The 19,844-nt window shown below is 41.8% G+C and overlaps 1 protein-coding gene across 9 annotated transcripts in view; it reads right to left on the reverse strand.

Moving 5' to 3' along the window:
* The window catches only part of GOLGA4 (golgin A4), a 76,171-nt gene extending 67,637 nt beyond the window's left edge, over positions 1 to 8,534 (reverse strand). For 3 of the 9 annotated variants that reach the window (XM_048296283.1, XM_048296278.1, XM_048296277.1), the window contains exons 1-2: positions 7,982 to 8,534; positions 4,435 to 4,530 (exon numbers count right to left, since the gene is read on the reverse strand). In XM_048296283.1, coding sequence (XP_048152240.1) covers positions 4,435 to 4,530; positions 7,982 to 8,068 — 183 coding nt within the window. In that variant the 5' untranslated portion in view covers positions 8,069 to 8,534. The remainder of the gene's footprint in view (positions 1 to 4,434; positions 4,531 to 7,981) is intronic. The other 6 variants (XM_048296274.1, XM_048296259.1, XM_048296267.1 and 3 more) reach the window with 6 other exon arrangements.
* Between the last annotated feature and the right edge of the window lie 11,310 nt (positions 8,535 to 19,844).

A 19,844-nucleotide genomic window follows, 5' to 3' on the forward strand; every position in this document is an offset into this window, starting at 1 on the left:
TATTAATAGCCAATCCTAGAGAAACATTTAAACTAATTTAATAACATTATATACCACTGAAGTGAGACCAAAAAATACCTTGACTAATTTATTTTTAGGTCTGTCTTGGGGTGACTGTATGATACTGTATCCCCTATCATCTGCCCTATGCCAGACATGAATCCTGTGCCTTTCTGTGTCTTTAAGCTGGGTCTGAGAGAAAGGGAGAAAAAAGAAACCTGAGCGGTTTTGTGTTCAAGGACACAGCTATACACTCCCCTGCATTCCCGGCTGCTACAGAGCAGAGGAAAGCACCTTTCTGCTTTTTCCCAGCTCTCAGTTCCTTTTCTCAGGAGAGAGATGGAGAGTTAAACTCCTTTGCTTTTCAGCTAGTCTGCAAGCTGAGGCAAGAAAGTTTTTTTTTCCCCTGGGTCTTTGGTTTCTTCTTCTTCTTTTCTGGACTGTTCAGCAACACCAGAACATCATCCAGAAGACCCTACACTGTGGCCTGGAGGGGCCCATGCTGAAACCCAGCTCCAGAGAGGAGAGAGCCACACCCACAAAGGACTTGGAATTTTACCAGGTTTCTCTCCACAGCAAGAGGTTTTATTATTTAGCATTATCCTTTTTTCTGTGCCTGTGCGCACTCTGCTTGTTAAATAAATAACATTTTTTTTCACTTTCCTCCAAGCAAAATCCTTTCCAAACCTGGTGGGGGAGGGGTGGCTATAACCTGCCTTCTATCAGAGGACATTCATTTCAGACGTTCCTCTGAATATGTCTCAAACCGGGACAAGGTCTAGGAGCTATATATATTGTGCTCTGCTGTCACTTCCATAACACTCATGAGGATGTCAATGATACTTGGATCTGCATGACTGGGAGGTCATCCACAGCAATATATCAGCTGTTTGCTGTCAGCTGGTAGCAAACTAGCACTAGCTTTGTTATCTTCTGCAGTAGGGCCTTGTATACTTGTAAACAAGTATATTGTAGAATAAAAAGAACATTTTTAACTTCCAGGAACTATAGTGAATACGACTGATGTATTTCACCTCAAACTCTGTTCAAAGTCAATGCGGTAACAGTTTGAAAACCAATCACTAGTCTTCCCCAGAAAAAACTGGAATCACTAAGTAAGCATATTTGAATAGTCTAGGGCTGTTTTCAAACAGCAGCATACCAACTCAGAAAGCATTGGATACACAAATTGTCTGAAGAAGTTCTATGGAAGTAGTTTTACCTCACAGTGTAGTCATATTTTACAAGCTACGTGCAATAAGAGAATACAGAACTAGGCAGAGGTCTGCTTTTTCCTATACATGAAAAGATTATGAGGTTTTCTGTAATACTTCTACTGGAGATCCACATATCTAATAAAATACAAGCTGAAGAGGAAAGCTGGCATGAAAAAGAAACTGACCTGGTATTCCATAAATGGAGCATACAAGCTGTAGGTTTATTTTAAATTGATAACATCTTGGGATTTTGAAATATTAAAAAAATCTTATCATTGTAGAATATAAAGCAAGAATGTTTGCATATATGTTTTATTATAAATCTTTGATCAGACTAATGATGCCATTTACAACTGTAATTAATTCTGAAATTGTTTTTATTATAAAAATATACTGAGAATAAACCAAAGATTTCATGTGTAATAGTTGGAACTTTCATACTACAGAAGCAAAAATAAAAAAACCTGATCTATTTAAAGACACACTAAAACATAGCTCACAGAGGACACAAACCATACAAAAGAATAATGAAACACTAATTTTGCTTAGCTTTCAGTACTAAAAGGGTTAGCAATTATTCATGAACTGCAAAATGTTTTAGCATACAATACTCTTCAACCAAATATTTTCACTGTATCAAATGTTGTCCAACAGTTCACTGTAATGCCACTGTCATTGACACCTGCGCATAACACAATTGCTTGGTCAAATGAGAACACTGCAAAAAAAATGCACTCTAAAAGACATAATGTGCCCATATAATCAGGGCATGTATTTTCAGTGACAATATGCAATAACTGCATCTTATTTAAGCATAGTATACTGCTGCTGAACTGAATTTTATGAAAATCTAATCCAACAAACACATTGCAAAGATTATTTGCTTTTAATCATACCACCAACATTTATGAGAAATTTTTGGAGAAACTAAATTTCTTGTCTTAATCATTTAAACTTAATTTTTTACAAAATTTTCCATTTGATTTTGTAAAACCAGACCTTACCAAAAAAGCAAGAGGTTTTCATCCCCTTAGGACTTCACTACTTCCTGAATTTCTAATTAAAGGATGTGTTTCACAAGTAAAACTGTTATGGCAGCTCCCCTAAGACCAAGGATAACTGTAAATCTGAGGATACTTTAGTACTTCTGTTTCCACTCTTAATCTTATTTCTCCTTCTGTCTCTCTGGTCATTCCAGTCTAACCACTCTATTCAGAGATACATGTTCTTCCAATGTAACTTGGCATGTGCTATGGGGAATCCTTTGCTTCTCTTGTTTATCTGGAATAGCAGTCTGAAAATGGAGTTTGCTGGGGACAACACATATCTAATTAAGTAAATGTAGCTCTCAATAGAAATTATGAACACTACAGAAAGCATTGATACATACAGGTGAAATGTCTGTAGCATCCAACAAAATTTTAAAAAATATGTATCTTTTAAATATGTTATCCAAATTGTGAAAAGAACTATTATTTTTTTACTAAATCAATTGATTAAATTGAAAAAGAAGGTAAGCCTTCAGGCTCACATACCTTTTTCAGATTTGGAATAAAAGCAACCATCTTCAAAAATCAACCCAAGCTCAGGAAAAGTATTCTGCCTTTCAGTCAACCAGTAAGTATTTGAGCAGAAAAACAGCTGGCATTAGTACAATAAAAGGGTGAGGAGTGTTACCAGTGAATTTTTTTCCTTTGTTTCTCAGTGAAAAAGGAAGGAAGATTTCTTCCATTTGTGGAGGCAGCACCAAGTTAATGACAGACAAAAAACAGTGATTCAGTTGCACAGAAGAACATGACTCATGGCTTCAATACTTCATATTCTCCTAAGCTTTTGCCTCTTAAAAAGTCAGAAAACCTTGGCCAAATCAGTTCTTTAACATCCTGCACAATGTACAATAAATTAAAAAAAAAAAAAAAGAGGGGAATCAATTCTCAGTACCAACTCACTCCCTCTAGACCACAGCAGTAGTTCTCATGTGGCAATATGCTACTTCTATACCCTGCATTAAGAACAGAAAACTATCCTTACGGAAAATATTGGTAATTTATCCTGGGTGACACTGCTTGCTAACATTCTGGAGCACCAGTTAACAGAAAATCTTTCTCCAGGAAGAGAGGAAATTCATTACACACATACATACATACATACATACATATACATATATCTCACAGTAGAGAAAATAAGTACTTATTAGAAAATACCAAAATACAAAACCAAATCATGAAGTAGTTTCCCTTTAATTTCTATTATTGCAGGGAGCAAACTGCCAAGCTGTAATCACTGATAGCATTCATAATGAAATCTATTACAAATTTCAGGCATAGCTGATTATGTCCTAAAGAAAACATGGTGTTAAAAATTAAAGTGGATTGTTCCACTGCAAGAAAACACATGATTTTTTGTGGGAAAATGAAGCAATTGAATTTTCTGACTAGGACACAACATTTCCGCTGAAAAATATGCTACCAGCTTATGTTCATGCCCACTAAGTCAGGGAAATTTTTTGTTTGTTTGTATTTGTTGCCTTTTTTAAAATCAAGCCACTTCAAAAGAGCTGTAGTATTCACTGTGAAACGAGGTAAGTCCAGATTATCTTCTTTGTTTGCTTTATTATGCAAGTCAAGGTTACCCATCATCCTGATAATTATTTTAATCATATTTTATGACTGATAATTTAGACTCAGTTTGGTTTATTGTTTAGGTTTTTTTGGGGGGGTGAGGAGGACTGGGTTGCTTTTTATTTTGGGGGCAGGGGACAGAGGAAATGGGGTGGGGGAAATAACTTTGAGTTTGATACTTATTACTGGCATGGTTAGCAACAATCACAAATGCTCTGTTTAAAACTTTTGGATCATCCACCTCAGATTACCTGGATTCACCTAGGTTTTTCAACCAAAAGCAGGACAAAAATGAAGTTAGTCTCTCTGAATGTATCTTCTGTCCCACTACCTCACTGAGTTCAGTTCAGGAGTAAGATTTTTAAGACCTGAAGACTTAAAACATTTCCTCATCTGGGGGTTAATCACTACAGGTTAAAGATCTGTTTTATTAATATCAAACACTTTAGTATTCAACCTAAAAAATAGACTATTCACATCTATAAATGCACAGGAAATAGTGAGATTGAGGAATTAAAAAAAAAAAAAAAGCACCGAAGGACACAATGTTAGAATTTTTTAAGCTGAAAAACAGAGAAAACCAGTTCTCTACTGACCTCTTTGTCTGGTGTTAAAGTGCCTTCATCATTCTGATCTGTAAATGAAGTTGGCCTGATTCTGTTGCCAGTTGATGGAGGGGATTTGGAAGGGACCTACAGAGAGATCATGTATATCAACAAGTAATACTATTAATTCCAGAATAATTATTCTGCATCATAATTTATTTCAACAATTACTAACTATATAATCCCAGTAAAGCCTAGTCTAGATCTTTTTAAAGAAAAAAAACTTATCTAACAAGTTCTACCTTACTACAAGGTCTCCAGAGCAGAATGTGTCATGAATCAGCCACAAGAACATGCAATGGGTTATTTAGATTATTTCTCACTATGGTCCTCTTAGACCATATTTGAAAAACCAGCCTCCTAATATTTTAGGAACATATTACAGTTGCTTACGGTTTAAAAGTTTTGTGATTTGACAGGGATTCAAGCATTTACAAGTGGAATAGCATCTGATCACGAATTTAGAAAATTAAAAACAAAAATATGACACAAAAAAAATCTATAAACATTAAATTTATAACATTTATAAAATTGAATCTAAACAATGAAAAAGGGCAGAAGAAATTACTATATTTTCAGATGTCAATATGTACTTGTTTTTCCTATCTGAACTAAAAATCTGTTCACAGAAATTTTACAACTTCATGCAAACTGAGATTCTAACACACCAATTCAAACAAACCACCTTGCCAGCCTCATAATTCAAACTTCAAATATAAAATCTCAGTATAAATAGAATGAGTAGTAAAGTATCAACAAGCATATCTATAAAAAAAAAAGTAATTAGCAAGATGTCTCATTACCTATTTCAAGAGGCTGGAAGAATTGTGGGCTCAAAACATTTCCAGCATGTGTGCGGGGGAAGGGAAAGTTCAGGCCTTGCTTCGATGAGGTGATGCCCTGTTCCACACACCCCGTGCCTCTGGACCTGTATCCCAGCCCTGCAGTGGCTGCCAATATCTGGCACACCGGAGGAAATGTGCCACACTCCACCCCTGGAGCCCCAGTCCAGCCCCAGAGTGGTCAGACGATCAGAAGTTCCACCTGGGGGAAGGGCCCAGGGGCACTTGACCCGGGATATATAAGGCAAGCACATGCACGTCCTGACCCTACCTCCTCTTGAAATTTCTATCAGCTGAACACTGCTGAAAACAGGAGTGGTAGCTATATCAAAATTATTCTAAAATCTGTCATAGTTAGAGGTCTGATGAGGTAGACCAATGTCCCAACCCAAAAATACTACTCAAAAGTCAAACAGCTTAATGAGTACCAAACAGCTATTTACCATGAAAGCTTTACGTATTGCTGAAAAAAATCATACCAAAGTATTCATAGGGTTTGTAAAAAAATTGTTCTATTCATGTAGGGGATATGAGTAGAGCAGAGAGGGTATAGAGCATAGTGAGTGAAGCCCCTCTACAACAGGGTATAGGAAAGAGCAAAAATTAATGCAAACATGAGTTTCACAAACTAAGAAATTGTAATAGTTAGGAAAATCTGATCTGAAAACGTTTTGACAGGAAGTAATGCATTTTAAGGATCTGAATTACTAAAAGCAAAGGAAAAAAGCATATCCCACACTTTTTGCAAGACTACAGTATATTTTATAAGCCTCAAAACTTCACTTCGTCCTCCTTCAGAGAATCTGTTTTCAGATAAGATACAAGAAATGAGAAGACAAACCTATTTTACTTCTAAGATCAATTTTAACTATTTCCCCCTAGTGTCCCATGAGAGCAGCTGAAGAGTATGAAACATTGCAAGACAACTATTTTACATGAAAGTAAAAATATGCAGTAATTTTTTGCTTCTGCCTTTCCACTTATGTCAACCCTTGAGTTACATGATCTGCTCTGTCCACAGTACAGCACACTAGGTCTATACACTAGGTATAATTTATCATAAGCCCTCGTATCAGGTTTCAGGGTATTTGTCAATGTTAATTTTTCAAGAGCCAGATAAAGACTGAAGTATATTACACTGTTGGGTGCATACATGCATGTAGGCCCATATTTATTCAGTAGGATGCTTTTAAGCAAGTACCAACTCTTGAACACATGCACTGAGTATCCTGAACTATGTGGATTACAATACCCTGAACTAAATGGATTACAATACTGTGTGAAAGGTATCATAATTTAGCTGCTGCATATTGAAAACAGTAAACTCTGCAGCTCAATCTTTTTATACTGTACTGAAAGTTCACCACATATGGCAATTAAGACAGCACTCTGAACTGCAACTAACAAAAATATACTTCACTGACTAGAGAAGGCACAAAATTAATAACTATGGAAGGCCTTAAAGTAAGACTCAACAAGCTACATAAAACTTCACAATAGATCCATTTCCAAGAATCTTACTTCTGTTTCACAAATGAGTGATTCAAAGAATACAACATAACTGAATGTCAGCAGTTTTGAAACCATGGTCTAATACTGAGACTATGCAGTGCCAAATCTCCCAGCGGCTCAGATTACATTCAGATCAAGCCCAGGCAACTAATCACTTATTTGTCAAATTAACTAAATTACCTGCCTGTAGCTTAACATTCACAGAATTCAGAGTTTATTTCAGTTTTATACTTTTAGATTCCAAGATACAAAGGATACTTAACCTAGCAATAAGACACAGGCAGACATTACCAGAAGACTTTGCCAATAGGAAGTTAACTTGTTGAAGTCTTTCTACCCAAAATTTGCTAAGAGAGAATTTATTCTGCTTGGACACACACGTGAAATCATGACAACGTTTTTGTGGCCACTGTCACTTGGACAGATACTCTGCACACGTGTTATATCTAGTGTGTATCATTATTACATAAAAACAGCCGTTTCTAGAATCCAACATTTGTAATAATGTAGTGAAAGTACATGCAAGAGAAAAATGTTATGACTAGAACAAATAAATAAATGCCTTGTTCTGATTTATACTATATGCTCAATTAATCTACAGTTTAAAAAAATCCAAGAATAAGGCTGAGGTAAGCAAACCAGCCCTCTAAAACATGGAAACAGAAGGGACGCACAGAACTGAAAGAATAAACATTAAGATGAGAGAAAAGGATAACTAGGGACCTCAATGCTGGTTTGTTATTCAGTGCACCTGAAAGTATCATTACGCTAAATGCTAAGGAAGAAACCCATTTCTGTTTCATTCTGTTTGATGTTCAAGCAAGAGATGGTTTTTACATTCCTCCGCAAGTCAGACTTTGTAACGCGGCCAAAACGAAGCACGGTCTCTGGCATGAGGCGGATGGGTAACAACAAACATAGATGTCGAAGTTCTAGCGAAACCACGCTGACAGCGACCCGGGGCGCGACTCCCGACAGCCGACCGACCCCGGAGCCTTCGGTCGGCCAGGCCTGAGCGGCGCGTCCCTCCCGCGACTGCGGCAGCGGGGCCGGTCCGACCGGCCCGCGGGACAACCAAGGCCTCCCCGGGCGAGGCGCGGCCCCGCCCCGCCGGGTGTAAGGCCGTCACAAGCACCCACAACGCTCCGGCGGACACGTCTCCCAGCGGCCCCTCCCCGCCGTACCTGCGGTGGGAGGAAGCCCGCACGTCCCCCCACTCCGCGCGGCGGCACCTGCTCCTCGCTGATCTTCTGCTTCAGCTTCTTGAACATGGTGGCGGGATGGAGAAGGGGATGAGGGTACGGCTTCCGGGCCGACCGGCCAGGCGGCGAGGGGCGCCCAGGGAGCGGCGGAACCGATCTCCCCTCGCCCCGGCCCGCGAAGCCACCGCCGCTCGGCCCTCGGACGCCCCTCCGCGGGGCACGGGCAGCCGCGACCGCTGCGCCTGCGCAGCCAACGTGAAGCCGAGCGCTTCGGCCAGCACGGTGTGCGGCGAGGCACAAACTTCCGAACGCAATGCCCGGCGCTACTCCTCCCACAACGCAGGCGGAGGTGCAGCCCGAGCGGCCCTGGGAGCCAGGACCGCGGCGGGGCGGGGCGGAGCGGCGCTGCCTGGCTTCACTTGCTCCATCTCTCCCGGCGGGTGCGGGAGGCCGTGCCGTTCTGGGAATGGAGCGGGCGGAGGAGTGACCGCTTCTGTTGGGAGAGAGGAAAAACAGAGCGGTAAAAGCTACACCGCCTCGCTGCACCTTTCCGCCGCCGTAGCCGTACCTTAAACCCCGCCACCGCGACGCTTGATTTACCGGAATGCTGACCCTGAGGGTCTGTAAGCCCTCACGTGAGAGTCCTCCTGAGTCGGTCAGCGACAGTGTCGAGGACAAGCTTTCACAAGCCGAAGAATCGGGCAGCAAGAAAACAAAAAGATGCTTGGTTCTTGGGCTTGTGAAAGCTTCCGACTAAAAAATGCCCAAAAGTTGCTTTTTGAAACTGCCTGGAAACCTATCCGCTGATAAGAAAGTCGAGAAGTTTTCGTTCTAGTCCACCCTGAAACCTTCTGTTTGTAAACCTGAGATACACTGTTACGACTGAAATACCATTGAAGGTGGAAAGGCAGTGTTTCCTACTACTGTTGTTGCTACTGTCTCCATGAAACTAGGGCGGAAATGTTCTTGGCTACTTCAGGTTAAAACCTCTGGCTTTAGATCCCTCGTTGGATGATGTTTGTGCGTGTTCAGTGCTGCCAGTGTAGATGCTGAATGCTATCAGCAGTAGCCAGCATTCATTCTCCAACAATGGGACTGTTTTGAAACTTGTTGACAGTGACATTGTATGAAGGCTAAAAAATACATGGTGCTGTTTGCAAGCAACGAACCGTGTGGTCTTCTGTAAAGCTTCCTACTAAGGAGGCTGTATGCAGTAATCACAAACACCCAGAAATGTTTTCACTGAAATACACTCCTGAAATCTGTAAGTAATTTGAGGGGAGAAAATGGATAGGAAATTATTTTCCCATTTGCTGTTACAGTGACTAAAAAAATAATCAAGATACATATACAGCAAAAATAAACAGCTGGTTTTTCTAGGTTTTTTTGCAACATGTTTAAACAAAAAATAGTTTTCAGCAATCTGTTTAGTTGTAAATAAACTGTGACTGGTAATGACTCTATTTTGTGTCTTCCTGTTAAGACTACTATGCATGCTTCAGATAACAGCAGTGACTTGCACACTCTACTGATTTTTGGTGAGAACAACTACTGACTGCAAACACCTTCAAAAAAGTTAATCTGAACCTATAAGCTGTAACAGCCAGGTAAATATCTTGAAGATTTGTAGGGTATCTTTTCTGTAGGTTGAAACAGAAGTATAGGAAAAAGTCTCTGGGACTAAAAGGGCAAAACCATCTGAATAGCAGTCCATGAGGAAAAGACATAAAATGGGCAACTCAGTTTATTGCATCCATAAAAATTAAACATTTTCTACTTGTGAGGTAGATTCCGTTTCCTCTAAATATGACATGCAGCAGTATGGCTGCAAAATTCAGAGGTTATCAAGTGAGAGGAGCATTGCCTGATAAATGTTTTGGGAAACCCTTTAACAACCTTCAATAACCTAATAAATCCATGATCCTCTCACACCTATGTTCTCTATTACAAATGCTAGCTCATATTCTCTTTTTCTGTTCAGATTACTCTTTTGATTTAAACCTAAGTCACTAAATGTAGTATGTGAATTTGATGGACAGATGCATAATTGAAAGGACTCTAGCTCCTACAGCTATCAAATAGAAAACCACAGCTTTTTAAAATTAATTCATAAAATGTATACAACACAAAAGAGAGCTCTGTATTATTTCCTTTGGAAATTTAAACCTTGAGATGGTATGTTCTGAGTGTTTCTCATAGTACAGATGTTTTCTTAGGACTAAAGGCTATGTGGAAGAGAATAAATTTGAGATTAGAAACTATAATAAGTCATTTTTTCCTACACTAAAATCTTAGTTCTACAGAAAGTGGTAAGGGGATTTATTAATTGAAACTCTTTTAATGGGTTGCAATAATAATAATCTGGTAATCATATGATAATTGGATGTTTTCTAGGGGACTTTTTTTACTACAGCAAGGTCTTTTGTTGTGTAAATTTCAAGGTACTTAATCACCTCCTGTTCTTCACAGGAGGTGCCTAACCTGGGGTTTAGAAATAGACGAAATAATATTTGTATATATAATTTAATCACATATAGATTGGTGGTATTTAAAAAATCAATGTGAATTTCTTTACTTTTGAATTGGTATCTGTCCTGGGGTGACTGTATGATACTGTGCTCCCTATCGTCTGCCCTATGCGAGACATGAGTTGTGTGCCTTTAAAGCTAGCTCCAGGAGAGGGGGGAGAGCCGGTGGAATTCCTTCGGCGTTGTGTTCAAAAACACAGATAACTACTTCTGCCTGGCTGCTCTCGGCTCTCTGCAACAGGGAAGAAAGTGGTATTCCCTTGGTTTTTTAGCCAGCTTCTTGTTCATTAGCTAAAGCACAGAGCCCTGGGACTTTGGTTTCTTCTTCTTCTTCTCTTCTGGACTGTTCAGCAACACCAGAATATCATTCGGGAGACCCGACACCGTGGCCCGGAGGGGCCCACGCTGAAACCCAGCTCCAGAGAGGAGAGAGTCACACCCACAAGGACTTTGAATTTTACCAGGTTTCTCTCCACAGCAAGAGGTTTTATTATTTAGCATTATTCTTCTTTTTTCCCTTTCCTGTGCCTGTGCGCACTCTGCTTGTTAAATAAATAACTTTTTTTTTCACTTTCCTCCAAGGAAAATCCTTTCCAAACCTGGTGGGGGAGGGATGGCTGTAACCTGCCTTCTATCAGAGAACGTTCATTTCAGACGTTCCTTTGCATTTTTCTCAAACCGGGACAGTATCTTTTGTGATGCATGGCTATGTGTCTAGTATTACTCCAATAATACAAAACGGTATCCCACATTAAGCAGTAGTATCCAGATTCTGAAGATATGTATGATAACTCTGCAAAATCCTATCAAAAGCTTTCTAAATGAACTTCAAATGTTTTAGCATCTGAGCAAGTTTGATTAAAACATACTGCAACATACAAAGCATTTACTCTAAACCCCACAGAAGTCCTGGAGGAAATGTCTCAAACTACATTCTTACACACAGAATGTCAAAATCCCATACTTAGCTGAATGATACGTTTTTTCTAGAGGGTCAATCTGATCCTAGCATATTTATTTGCAAAGTTAAAAGAAGAAGTTGAAAGTGAAGATATGCCCCTCCTTTTTTATCTTCCTTAAGTACACCAGTTAACACAGATTTAAAAAAGAGAAATATGACACTATGGTGCTCTCTGCAAAAGATAAATGTATACTTGCAAAAGGCACTGGTTATGGTATATAATTAAGAATAATCTGTTCCAAATTAAATGTATAGCAGTCGTTAAGGTATTTCTCTGGGAAAGGGAATAGAGCATAAATGCAGAAGACTATTCTCACACCAGTCTAGATTTCTCTAATTGTCAGCAACACTGGCCCACACATGCCTGCCATCTCATTCCTTGCCTTTTGCTAGCTTCATTGCTTGTCAGACCATCTCCTTAGTAATTTCTGCATGTTCAGTCTGCAGAAAACTAACCTGGCAAAAGAGTAAGTAATTTCTGCTGACTTAGTGTGCTGAGCTTCCCCTGAGAACCGGAGCTGCTGCAAGGGAGACAGACGCAGTCAGGAGCTGGACAGTTTTATGTTGCAAGTTATTTCAGATTGCTCACAAACATACAGTCTTCGGTGAGCAGTTTGCTTAACTTTACTCAAGTAATCCCACTGAGTGCTTTTTCAAGTTCAGATAACAAGCAATTCTGTTACTGGAAGTATTGATACTATCTCAACTACCTTAGCTCCTACTTATTACCGCAGGCCTGGGCCCTACGGTATATCACCATGTCCTGCAGCCATAGGGAGGAGGAGGAGAGAAGATCCAGCAGGCAGGAATTGTGCAGCAAGATTGATTTATTTAAGTATTTTACAAACTCTTTTATAGACTTTTTTCTTCATAGTCTAATTGGACAAAGGATCGGCCACCCCTTGGGGTGATTGGCTAAAATCCTAAAACATCCATTGTCAAAATATTTTTCTACTATACTATAAACAAGACTTTTCAAGGTTGCAGGTGGCTTGGTTGTTTACCTACTCTGCTACCTCTCCCGTGAGAGAGAAAAGTCTCTCACGGACTTAGAAACTAGCAAGAAAATCCTTGCTAGCAGCATTTTTGTATCTACAATTCCCCCTTTTTGTTTGATAAGAGAACAACTCTACTATTAATCCTAAATGGAAATTTACATCATTTATTAATTCTAAATATGTCCTTAAGGCTTTAACTATCTGACTCCATAACAAGAAATTTAAAGTTCAGTCTCTGCTGGTGGAAGGACCATCCCAGTCTCTGCTTGTGGAAGGACCATCTGCCTGATGGTTGACATCCTGGTCATCATCAGAAGACTCATTAGGCTGATGATCTACATTCTGGTCACCATTTGGATGGTTGGTGTTCCGGTCATCATTTGGAAGTTGCCTGTTCTGCCTCTGGTGCTGTAGGTCAGGGCGAACACATTTTAAAGGTAGCCACCGTACCCCAGTATCTGAAGACTCGAAGCTGAGTCCAGGGCAGACGGGCGTTCGGCAGGACCAGGGTGCATGTCATCTGTGGCCTTTGGTCAGAGATGTCTGCAGTCCAGAAGGCCTGTGGAAGTCCCGTAGATCCACTGCCGTTATCTTCGTGAGTTTGTTGTTCTATCCTGGGGACACAAGACTTAAAAGGCACTAATTTAGCAAGGCAGGTCTTTTCAGGAATAGTGACAGGGAGGTTTTGTGTGGAGACCATAGTGCAAATCTGACCTTTAAAGTCAGTGTCAATAACTCCTGAGTGCACTAAGATTCCTTGATGGGCAACGTCAGGTTTTCCCACCAGCATCGCACTGGATCCCTGGGCTAAGGGTCCATATGCATCCAAGGGAACCTTATAAATACTGCTAGAGTCTAAGACGACTGCGGCTGCGGTGTGGACGTCAAACCCATCTGATCCCTGGGTGCCGTCTGATCTCTGGGTGCTGTCTCTAGGGTGGCTGGGTAGGCCTGTGCCTGTACCTGTGCCACTCTCTGGGGGAGCGACTGCATCGGAGAGCAATTCCCCCTCCTTGCACCCTGGTGGAAGTTTCCTGACAGAGGCCGACCATCAGCATGAGTCTGGGATCTACAGTAGTCCGAGCAATGCCCTGGCCTGCCACACCTCTTGCACTGGGGGATCGGTGTGTTCTCTTTTTGGCTCGGCTTAGGCCACCTCTGCCCGCCGCTCCGCAGCCGCTGCCGCTTCCAGGTTTTCCCGCGGCAGCGCTACTTCTGGGTTCGCCGCCAGCCGCGCCGCTTCCTGGTTTGGAGCCGTGGCTCCCGCGGGCGGCGCGGGCGGTGCTGGCGGCGCAGGCTCGGCGCACCCTGCACGGCAGGGTGGCTCTGGCATCCGCTGCAGTAGCAAGCTGAACAGGTCCTCTATCCTTTGGTAACTCTGTCAGGAAAGGCAGATGCTGCATTAAAAGGTCGATGGCTCGGTTCTGCGACTGCGCAGAACAGTCCAGCGCCAAGGAAGGCAGCGGACCACACCCAGGCAGTCTCGGGGCAGGCACGCCCGGCGCTACTCCGGCTAAAAAGTTAGATCCAGGTGCATACACAACCGAGCTTAGGCCGCTTCCATTTTTCACCTGTTCTGGTTGCTTTGGTTCACGACCAGATGTGTGAACAGGCTGCAGGAACGCAGCCAAAGCAGACCTTTTCTGGTTCCCAGATCCCACCTTAGCGCAGACTTCGACCATGTCTGTTACCTCAGGATCCCCTGGTAAGGCATCTATGATTTTTCTGCACTCTTCATTTGCATTATCTCTCAGTAACTGCCTTAACAACATCTGTCTTAACCCATCATCCTCAACCTGCTCCTCGAGAGCTTATGTACAAACCAGTTCTTTACACACAGTTTACAGAATGTTGCATTTGGTAATATTTGCAGTTTCTACTCCTACTAATAAAATTCAAAATACTATTGTTGATGTTAAAGTAGTCAGGGAGTGTATCCGGCACAGATGCACATGCAATCAGTTTCATTTTGGAAGTATTGTCTTTACTTCAATACAAATGTTACAAAACACAGCACGTTACTTGACAGTGCAGTGAAAATTGTGGCAACTCGTTGTACCTGCAACCTACAGAATGAGAAGTAGTTGTGCAAAGTAAATTCTTTATAGTACTGTGATTAGAGCCCTAAAAGCTTTAATATAAATAAAAGGGATAATCAGAGCATTTTTATAGCGTGATCCGATTGCTAATTTTACTTTTATATTTAAATGGTATGACTTACAACCACCACCAGATGACACTGTTCTAGAAGATTATGCCTCTGCAGAGCCATTGTCAGTATTACAAATACAAAACTGTACCATGTTTTACATTACATGCAAATACTAAAACTACAACAATGAGAGTTTAATACCATTCAGGTCAGGGAACAAACAAAACCCAAAGTTTCTATATCAGCTGTAAAATCCCTCTGTGTCCAAGGATGCTTTAAGTAAACTACTGTACATCAAATACTAAATTTCTTTACCACTTGCCTGACTTCATAGCAAACAGTCTATGCTGTTTATTTGTGCATTCATATATTCACCTGTAGTGCCTAGATATTGGCCTGAACTCAGTGCAAGTAAAACAGAGGAAAGAATTAATTAATGAATTGAATTAAGATGGTGAGTGACATGAGGGAGAAGTCAGATTTGTGTGCTCAAAATGCACAAGGCTATGAAAAGAACACTGTCTGAAAAAGCTGAAAGGTAACCTAAAGGCTGCAATTGTTCACACTGAGAAGACAAGAGGAATTGAATCACTTCAGAGAGAAGAAAAGGAGCAAGCATTGCTGCTCTGCACCTGGGAGGGAACAGAACCTCTGTGTTTTAATGGGAAAGTTAAGAGATCACATTTCATGCCATGTACCTGTCTTTCCAAAAGTAGAAAGTGCAAGCTCAGGCATTGAAGACAAATTACTAAGAACCACTGCAGCAAACTGGCTAACTCGAGACATCTTTTTTTTTTATGAATGGGAATATAAGAGATTAAGAGATTTAAAAGTGAGTGACAGGATTTGACCTTGCAAGAGTCTGACTTTCCTAAAACAAAACTCTTAATTTTATCACTACTTTGTTAAGTGGTGTTTCCTTTCTACTTTCTCTAGAGTGTCAGAACCTTTCTCTTAAATTCTATTTTACTTTAATTGTACCTTAAAAACTCTGAATACCATGAAAAGGGAGCCAATTATGCTATAAACCAGTGTGGGGTATGCCCAGCCACTGCCCTGGAGGGATGTCTGCTGAGATAAGGAGATTGAGCAATCTCCCAGCAGGACTCCCTGGAAAGGCAACTACTTGGGTCATGGCGAGGAAAGGAAGACCCACAATCCTTTGGGAGACCCTATGCAGATAGTTCTGTAACCCATTGGTCTGTCCCAGACCCCCTGTAATCCATTGGTCCCCTTGCTGATCCCCTGTATCCCTACAAAAGCAAGATCAATTGGCCCCTGTGGCCTAGAGAGAGCCCGCCCCTGGCTTCCCCCTTCGCCGGAGGGGACCCATAATAAAGCCACCTTCGTGCGGAACCAGCCACACGAGCCTTCTCATCTCTCTCTCTGGTCTGGTTTGGCCTAGAGGCTGCCCTGCAGAGCTGAGCTGGAATCACGAGCTCACTAAATCACTAAAGAGCTGACAGCTTCTGCAAGGGCTCCTCTGCCAGCAGCTGAGAGGAAGACACCGGACCTCGGGAAGGCGATTCCTTTCGGGATCATCTCCCCGGACCGGTCATCTCTTCCTGGGTCACAGCCTCGGACCCCATTACCAGCTGTAATAAACCAGCAATCATTTTTATCAACAGTAATGCTAGTAATGAGTTTGATTTTAAATTAGTTAGCAGCAGATGCTCACTTGAATACTTTCATTCTTATTTCCATAATCACAATATAAATCAAAAAACCCCAAACATTCTCACCCCCCTTACACATGCCACTCCCCCCCCCCCCCCCCCCACCAAATCGATACGGGCAGGGACCTTGATCAAAAAAGAGAAAATAGCTTGCTCCTGAAGATAGAGCTGCTTCACTGCAGAGGAATGGGCTGGTTTTGAGGAGACCTAGGCTCTATTCCTAAATCTTCCAGTGTCCTGGTCACCCACAGTGGGCAAGCTATTTTGCATCTTAGTGCTTCTAAGTATTTTGATGAAGAAGAGTGATCCTTCCCAACTTCCTGCAAACACGTGGTTAGTTTTCCTCTTATCTTGCCCAGCTGCTGATAGAAAGGTCAAATGAACGACTGCTTATTTAGTTGCTTTTTAGGAATACTGAGATACATATTCATAAAACACAACTGGGACTGCTGGGATTTTTCTTATTCTATGATAATATTTTTCCCTAAACACTAAGAAACAGCAAATGATTTTGCTTAATAATTTCTGGTCAGCAGGAGTAAAAATCCATGCAAAGATCTGAGACACTGAGTTGGGAAGAGCTAAAAAAACCCTAATATGTATGATTGCTTTAGATAAAATACTGAACATCTAAAACCACATCACTGGAGATGCTGCACTCAGCAGAACACAGCTGAGAAAAGTCACTAAGTCATAGTATAACAGATTCTGAAAGAAATGTACTGAATAACATTTGCCACCATCAAAATAAGCAGCTATTTCAAGGAGAATCAGGAAGTATTTTTTCCAATTAAATACTGTATAATTTGATAGGTCATTAAGGAAAATACTTTCCTTCTATGACATTGTTGGGGTTTTTAAGAGACCTAGTTTTTTTCCTGTTAAAGGAATTTTCCCCCATTCTGTTACTAAGACGATAAATCGCCGGGTACTTAAGAAAAGACAAAAAGGGCCTAGCCACCTTTTTGTTTCACCGGGGTGTAGGTTCAGTTCTCTCTCAGCGTCAGGAGAGAGGAGCTGCAGAGAAAGGAGCTGCTGGTTCCTCTTCTCGGCCGTTTTTCTTTCTGCTGGAAACAACGCCGGGATCCCAAAGCCATTTTCCCTGCCCTGCTGGAGGCCGGGCTGTGGCTGCCCTGTCCCGCTGCTGCTTCGAGCTTTCGCTACGCTGTAGCTCTGCTCGCCCTGCCTGCCTGGGCCTCCGTGGGGTTCTCCCATCTGGATACATCTCGCCTGCCACCCGGGATTTGCGTTCGTCCCTGCCACTCCAGCCTGCCGCTCTAGCCTGCCGTTCCAGCCTGCCGTTCCTGAGAGTCCGGGATCGGCTGCCCAGGGGTTGGTGAAGCCTTTGTTCCATCCCTCCCCAGGATCCCAGGGCACCAGTGCCGCGTGCTCCCCGAGCTCGCTCCGGAGCGCCCCCTGCAGCCGCGGGGGAACCATCGCACCTGCCCTGCTCACCGGGAGCCGCCAGCGCCCCTGCCGGCTGCGAGCAAAACTGCACCCGAGGGGAAAGGGCCTGACAGCCGAGAAGGCTGGGACCGGGTTTGTGATTGTTTGCTGTTACTGCCATAGTTATTGTTGTTTTGTTTGACTGGTTCTATATATAATAGTAAAGAACTGTTATTCCTATTTCCCACATCTTTGCCTAAAGGCCCTTGATTTTCAAAATTATAGTAACTCAGAGGGAAAGGGGTTATATCTGCCACTTCAAGGGAGGCTTCTGCCTTCCTTAGCAGACATCTGTCTTTCAAAACCAAGACAGACATCAAATTTATAAAACTGATGTATGCAGAATACAGAAAGTTACAATTTAGGAATAATTAGACTACTTCCCTGCATCACAATTTCTGGAATCTACAAAACAGAACTGTTATGGTCCGGTTTTTTAAGTTATTACAAATGTCTCTGCCTGAATTAAGGTGCCAATGAGACCATATGCCAAAGTCAATAGTATGGATTTTATTTAATAGTAAATATGAGAGAGAGAAAGAGAGAAAGAAAAGGAAGAGAAAGAAGTAGAAAAGAGGTGGAGGGACAAAAAGAGAGATTAAAGAAAATATCACCACTCCATGGATCCCAATGATGTTCCATTCATCCTCTCCAGCTGGTCTTCTGGGTGGTGAGGGTCCCCGAGGGTCCCCCAAAAAGCACAGAATCCAATGGATTAATATATGCCCAGACCAGGTGGGAACGCTCAGGTACGTCCCCTGGGGGGGATGCAGTTTTACACAGTCTCTTGCAGCAGACTCTGGACCTGTTGCATCACTTTGCATCACATGCAGTCCTGTAATGCAAGGCCTCAGGAATGAGTCTGGGGAGCACTTCGGGGGGTCTTTGATGGATGATGACACCCCCTCAGCTGCCTATCACATGAATGTACCGTGGATGTGGCTTTTCTAGGGTTGGGAGTTTCACAGCTCAGCTGGTTTGTGTACGGGAGAATGGATGTTCACTGCCTCTGACCAGAGGTTACGCCACACACCTGAAACCTCCTTCTCCCCCCTTGTTTTGGGGGAGTCTGTGTAAACCTGGCCTCTGTGGGCTGTGGTGTCTCGTACCCCAAACCCAGCCAGGGATGATTTTCTGCTGTTTGGCTTTCTTATGGATGCATTCCTTCCCCTTAGCCTTGTTTGTCTCTCCCTAGACCTAAGACGATTGAACAATAGTGTCCTCTTTATCTTATCGAGGCGGCCTATCTCACAGTCCAAAGTTCCAGTCAGGCATCTTCAAGGAGGGGTGGGCTTCTGTGGTTGTCTTTATAGTTTTTGCTATAATGGGCAAAACTCCTTCATAACAATGTTTAAGGCATAAACCATTTCAGTCTCTGACACAGAACAAATACACATTTTTGTTTCATGTTTGCACAAAGCCATTACAATTTCACACAACAAAAGGACAAGTTTTATGCAGCTAGATCTATCAATTAGTGCTTGCATTCAGGACATAAGGATTACGAAAGTAACATCTCTAAGAACACCACTTTCAGATTAGAAACTTGTCAGCTTAAGATAATATCTGGATATTGCTATAATACTGCTTGAGTAGTGGCATACTCAATTCCCTACTCCTTATACTTTTCAGTGAAATGTTTTGGAGGGAGGTGTTTCTCGCTCTACTTAACTCCCTTTTCTAGCTGCCAGGATTAACTACAAGCTTTACCACCCACTGAATGCGGTGAAATATCTGGTTGAAGAGACCAAAGGCTTCAGGCTTGAAACTCCTTTCATGTCTGATCTACTTCTCAGTAAGAGGCCATAGGACACTTCTACATAAAGAAGAGTAACTTGCCTTTCAGCTGAAAATAGAGAATACTTCATCACCTCTCCTGAACTACTATAGAAGCACAGTTATTATTCAGGATATCTGGCTTTCTTGAAGTGCTTTAGAAACCAATGTGTGGTAGGTCTGATGGCATGTCCATAAAATAAACACAAGTCATTTTACAGGTGAGTAAAGTAAGTTCTGAAAACCTCAAGATACTGCACAGCAACTTAGTGATGGCTATGGAACTTAAGCATAGACTATTTGATACT

This window comes from Corvus hawaiiensis, chromosome 1, assembly GCF_020740725.1.
Source record: "Corvus hawaiiensis isolate bCorHaw1 chromosome 1, bCorHaw1.pri.cur, whole genome shotgun sequence".
Classification (NCBI taxonomy): Eukaryota; Metazoa; Chordata; class Aves; order Passeriformes; family Corvidae; genus Corvus; species Corvus hawaiiensis.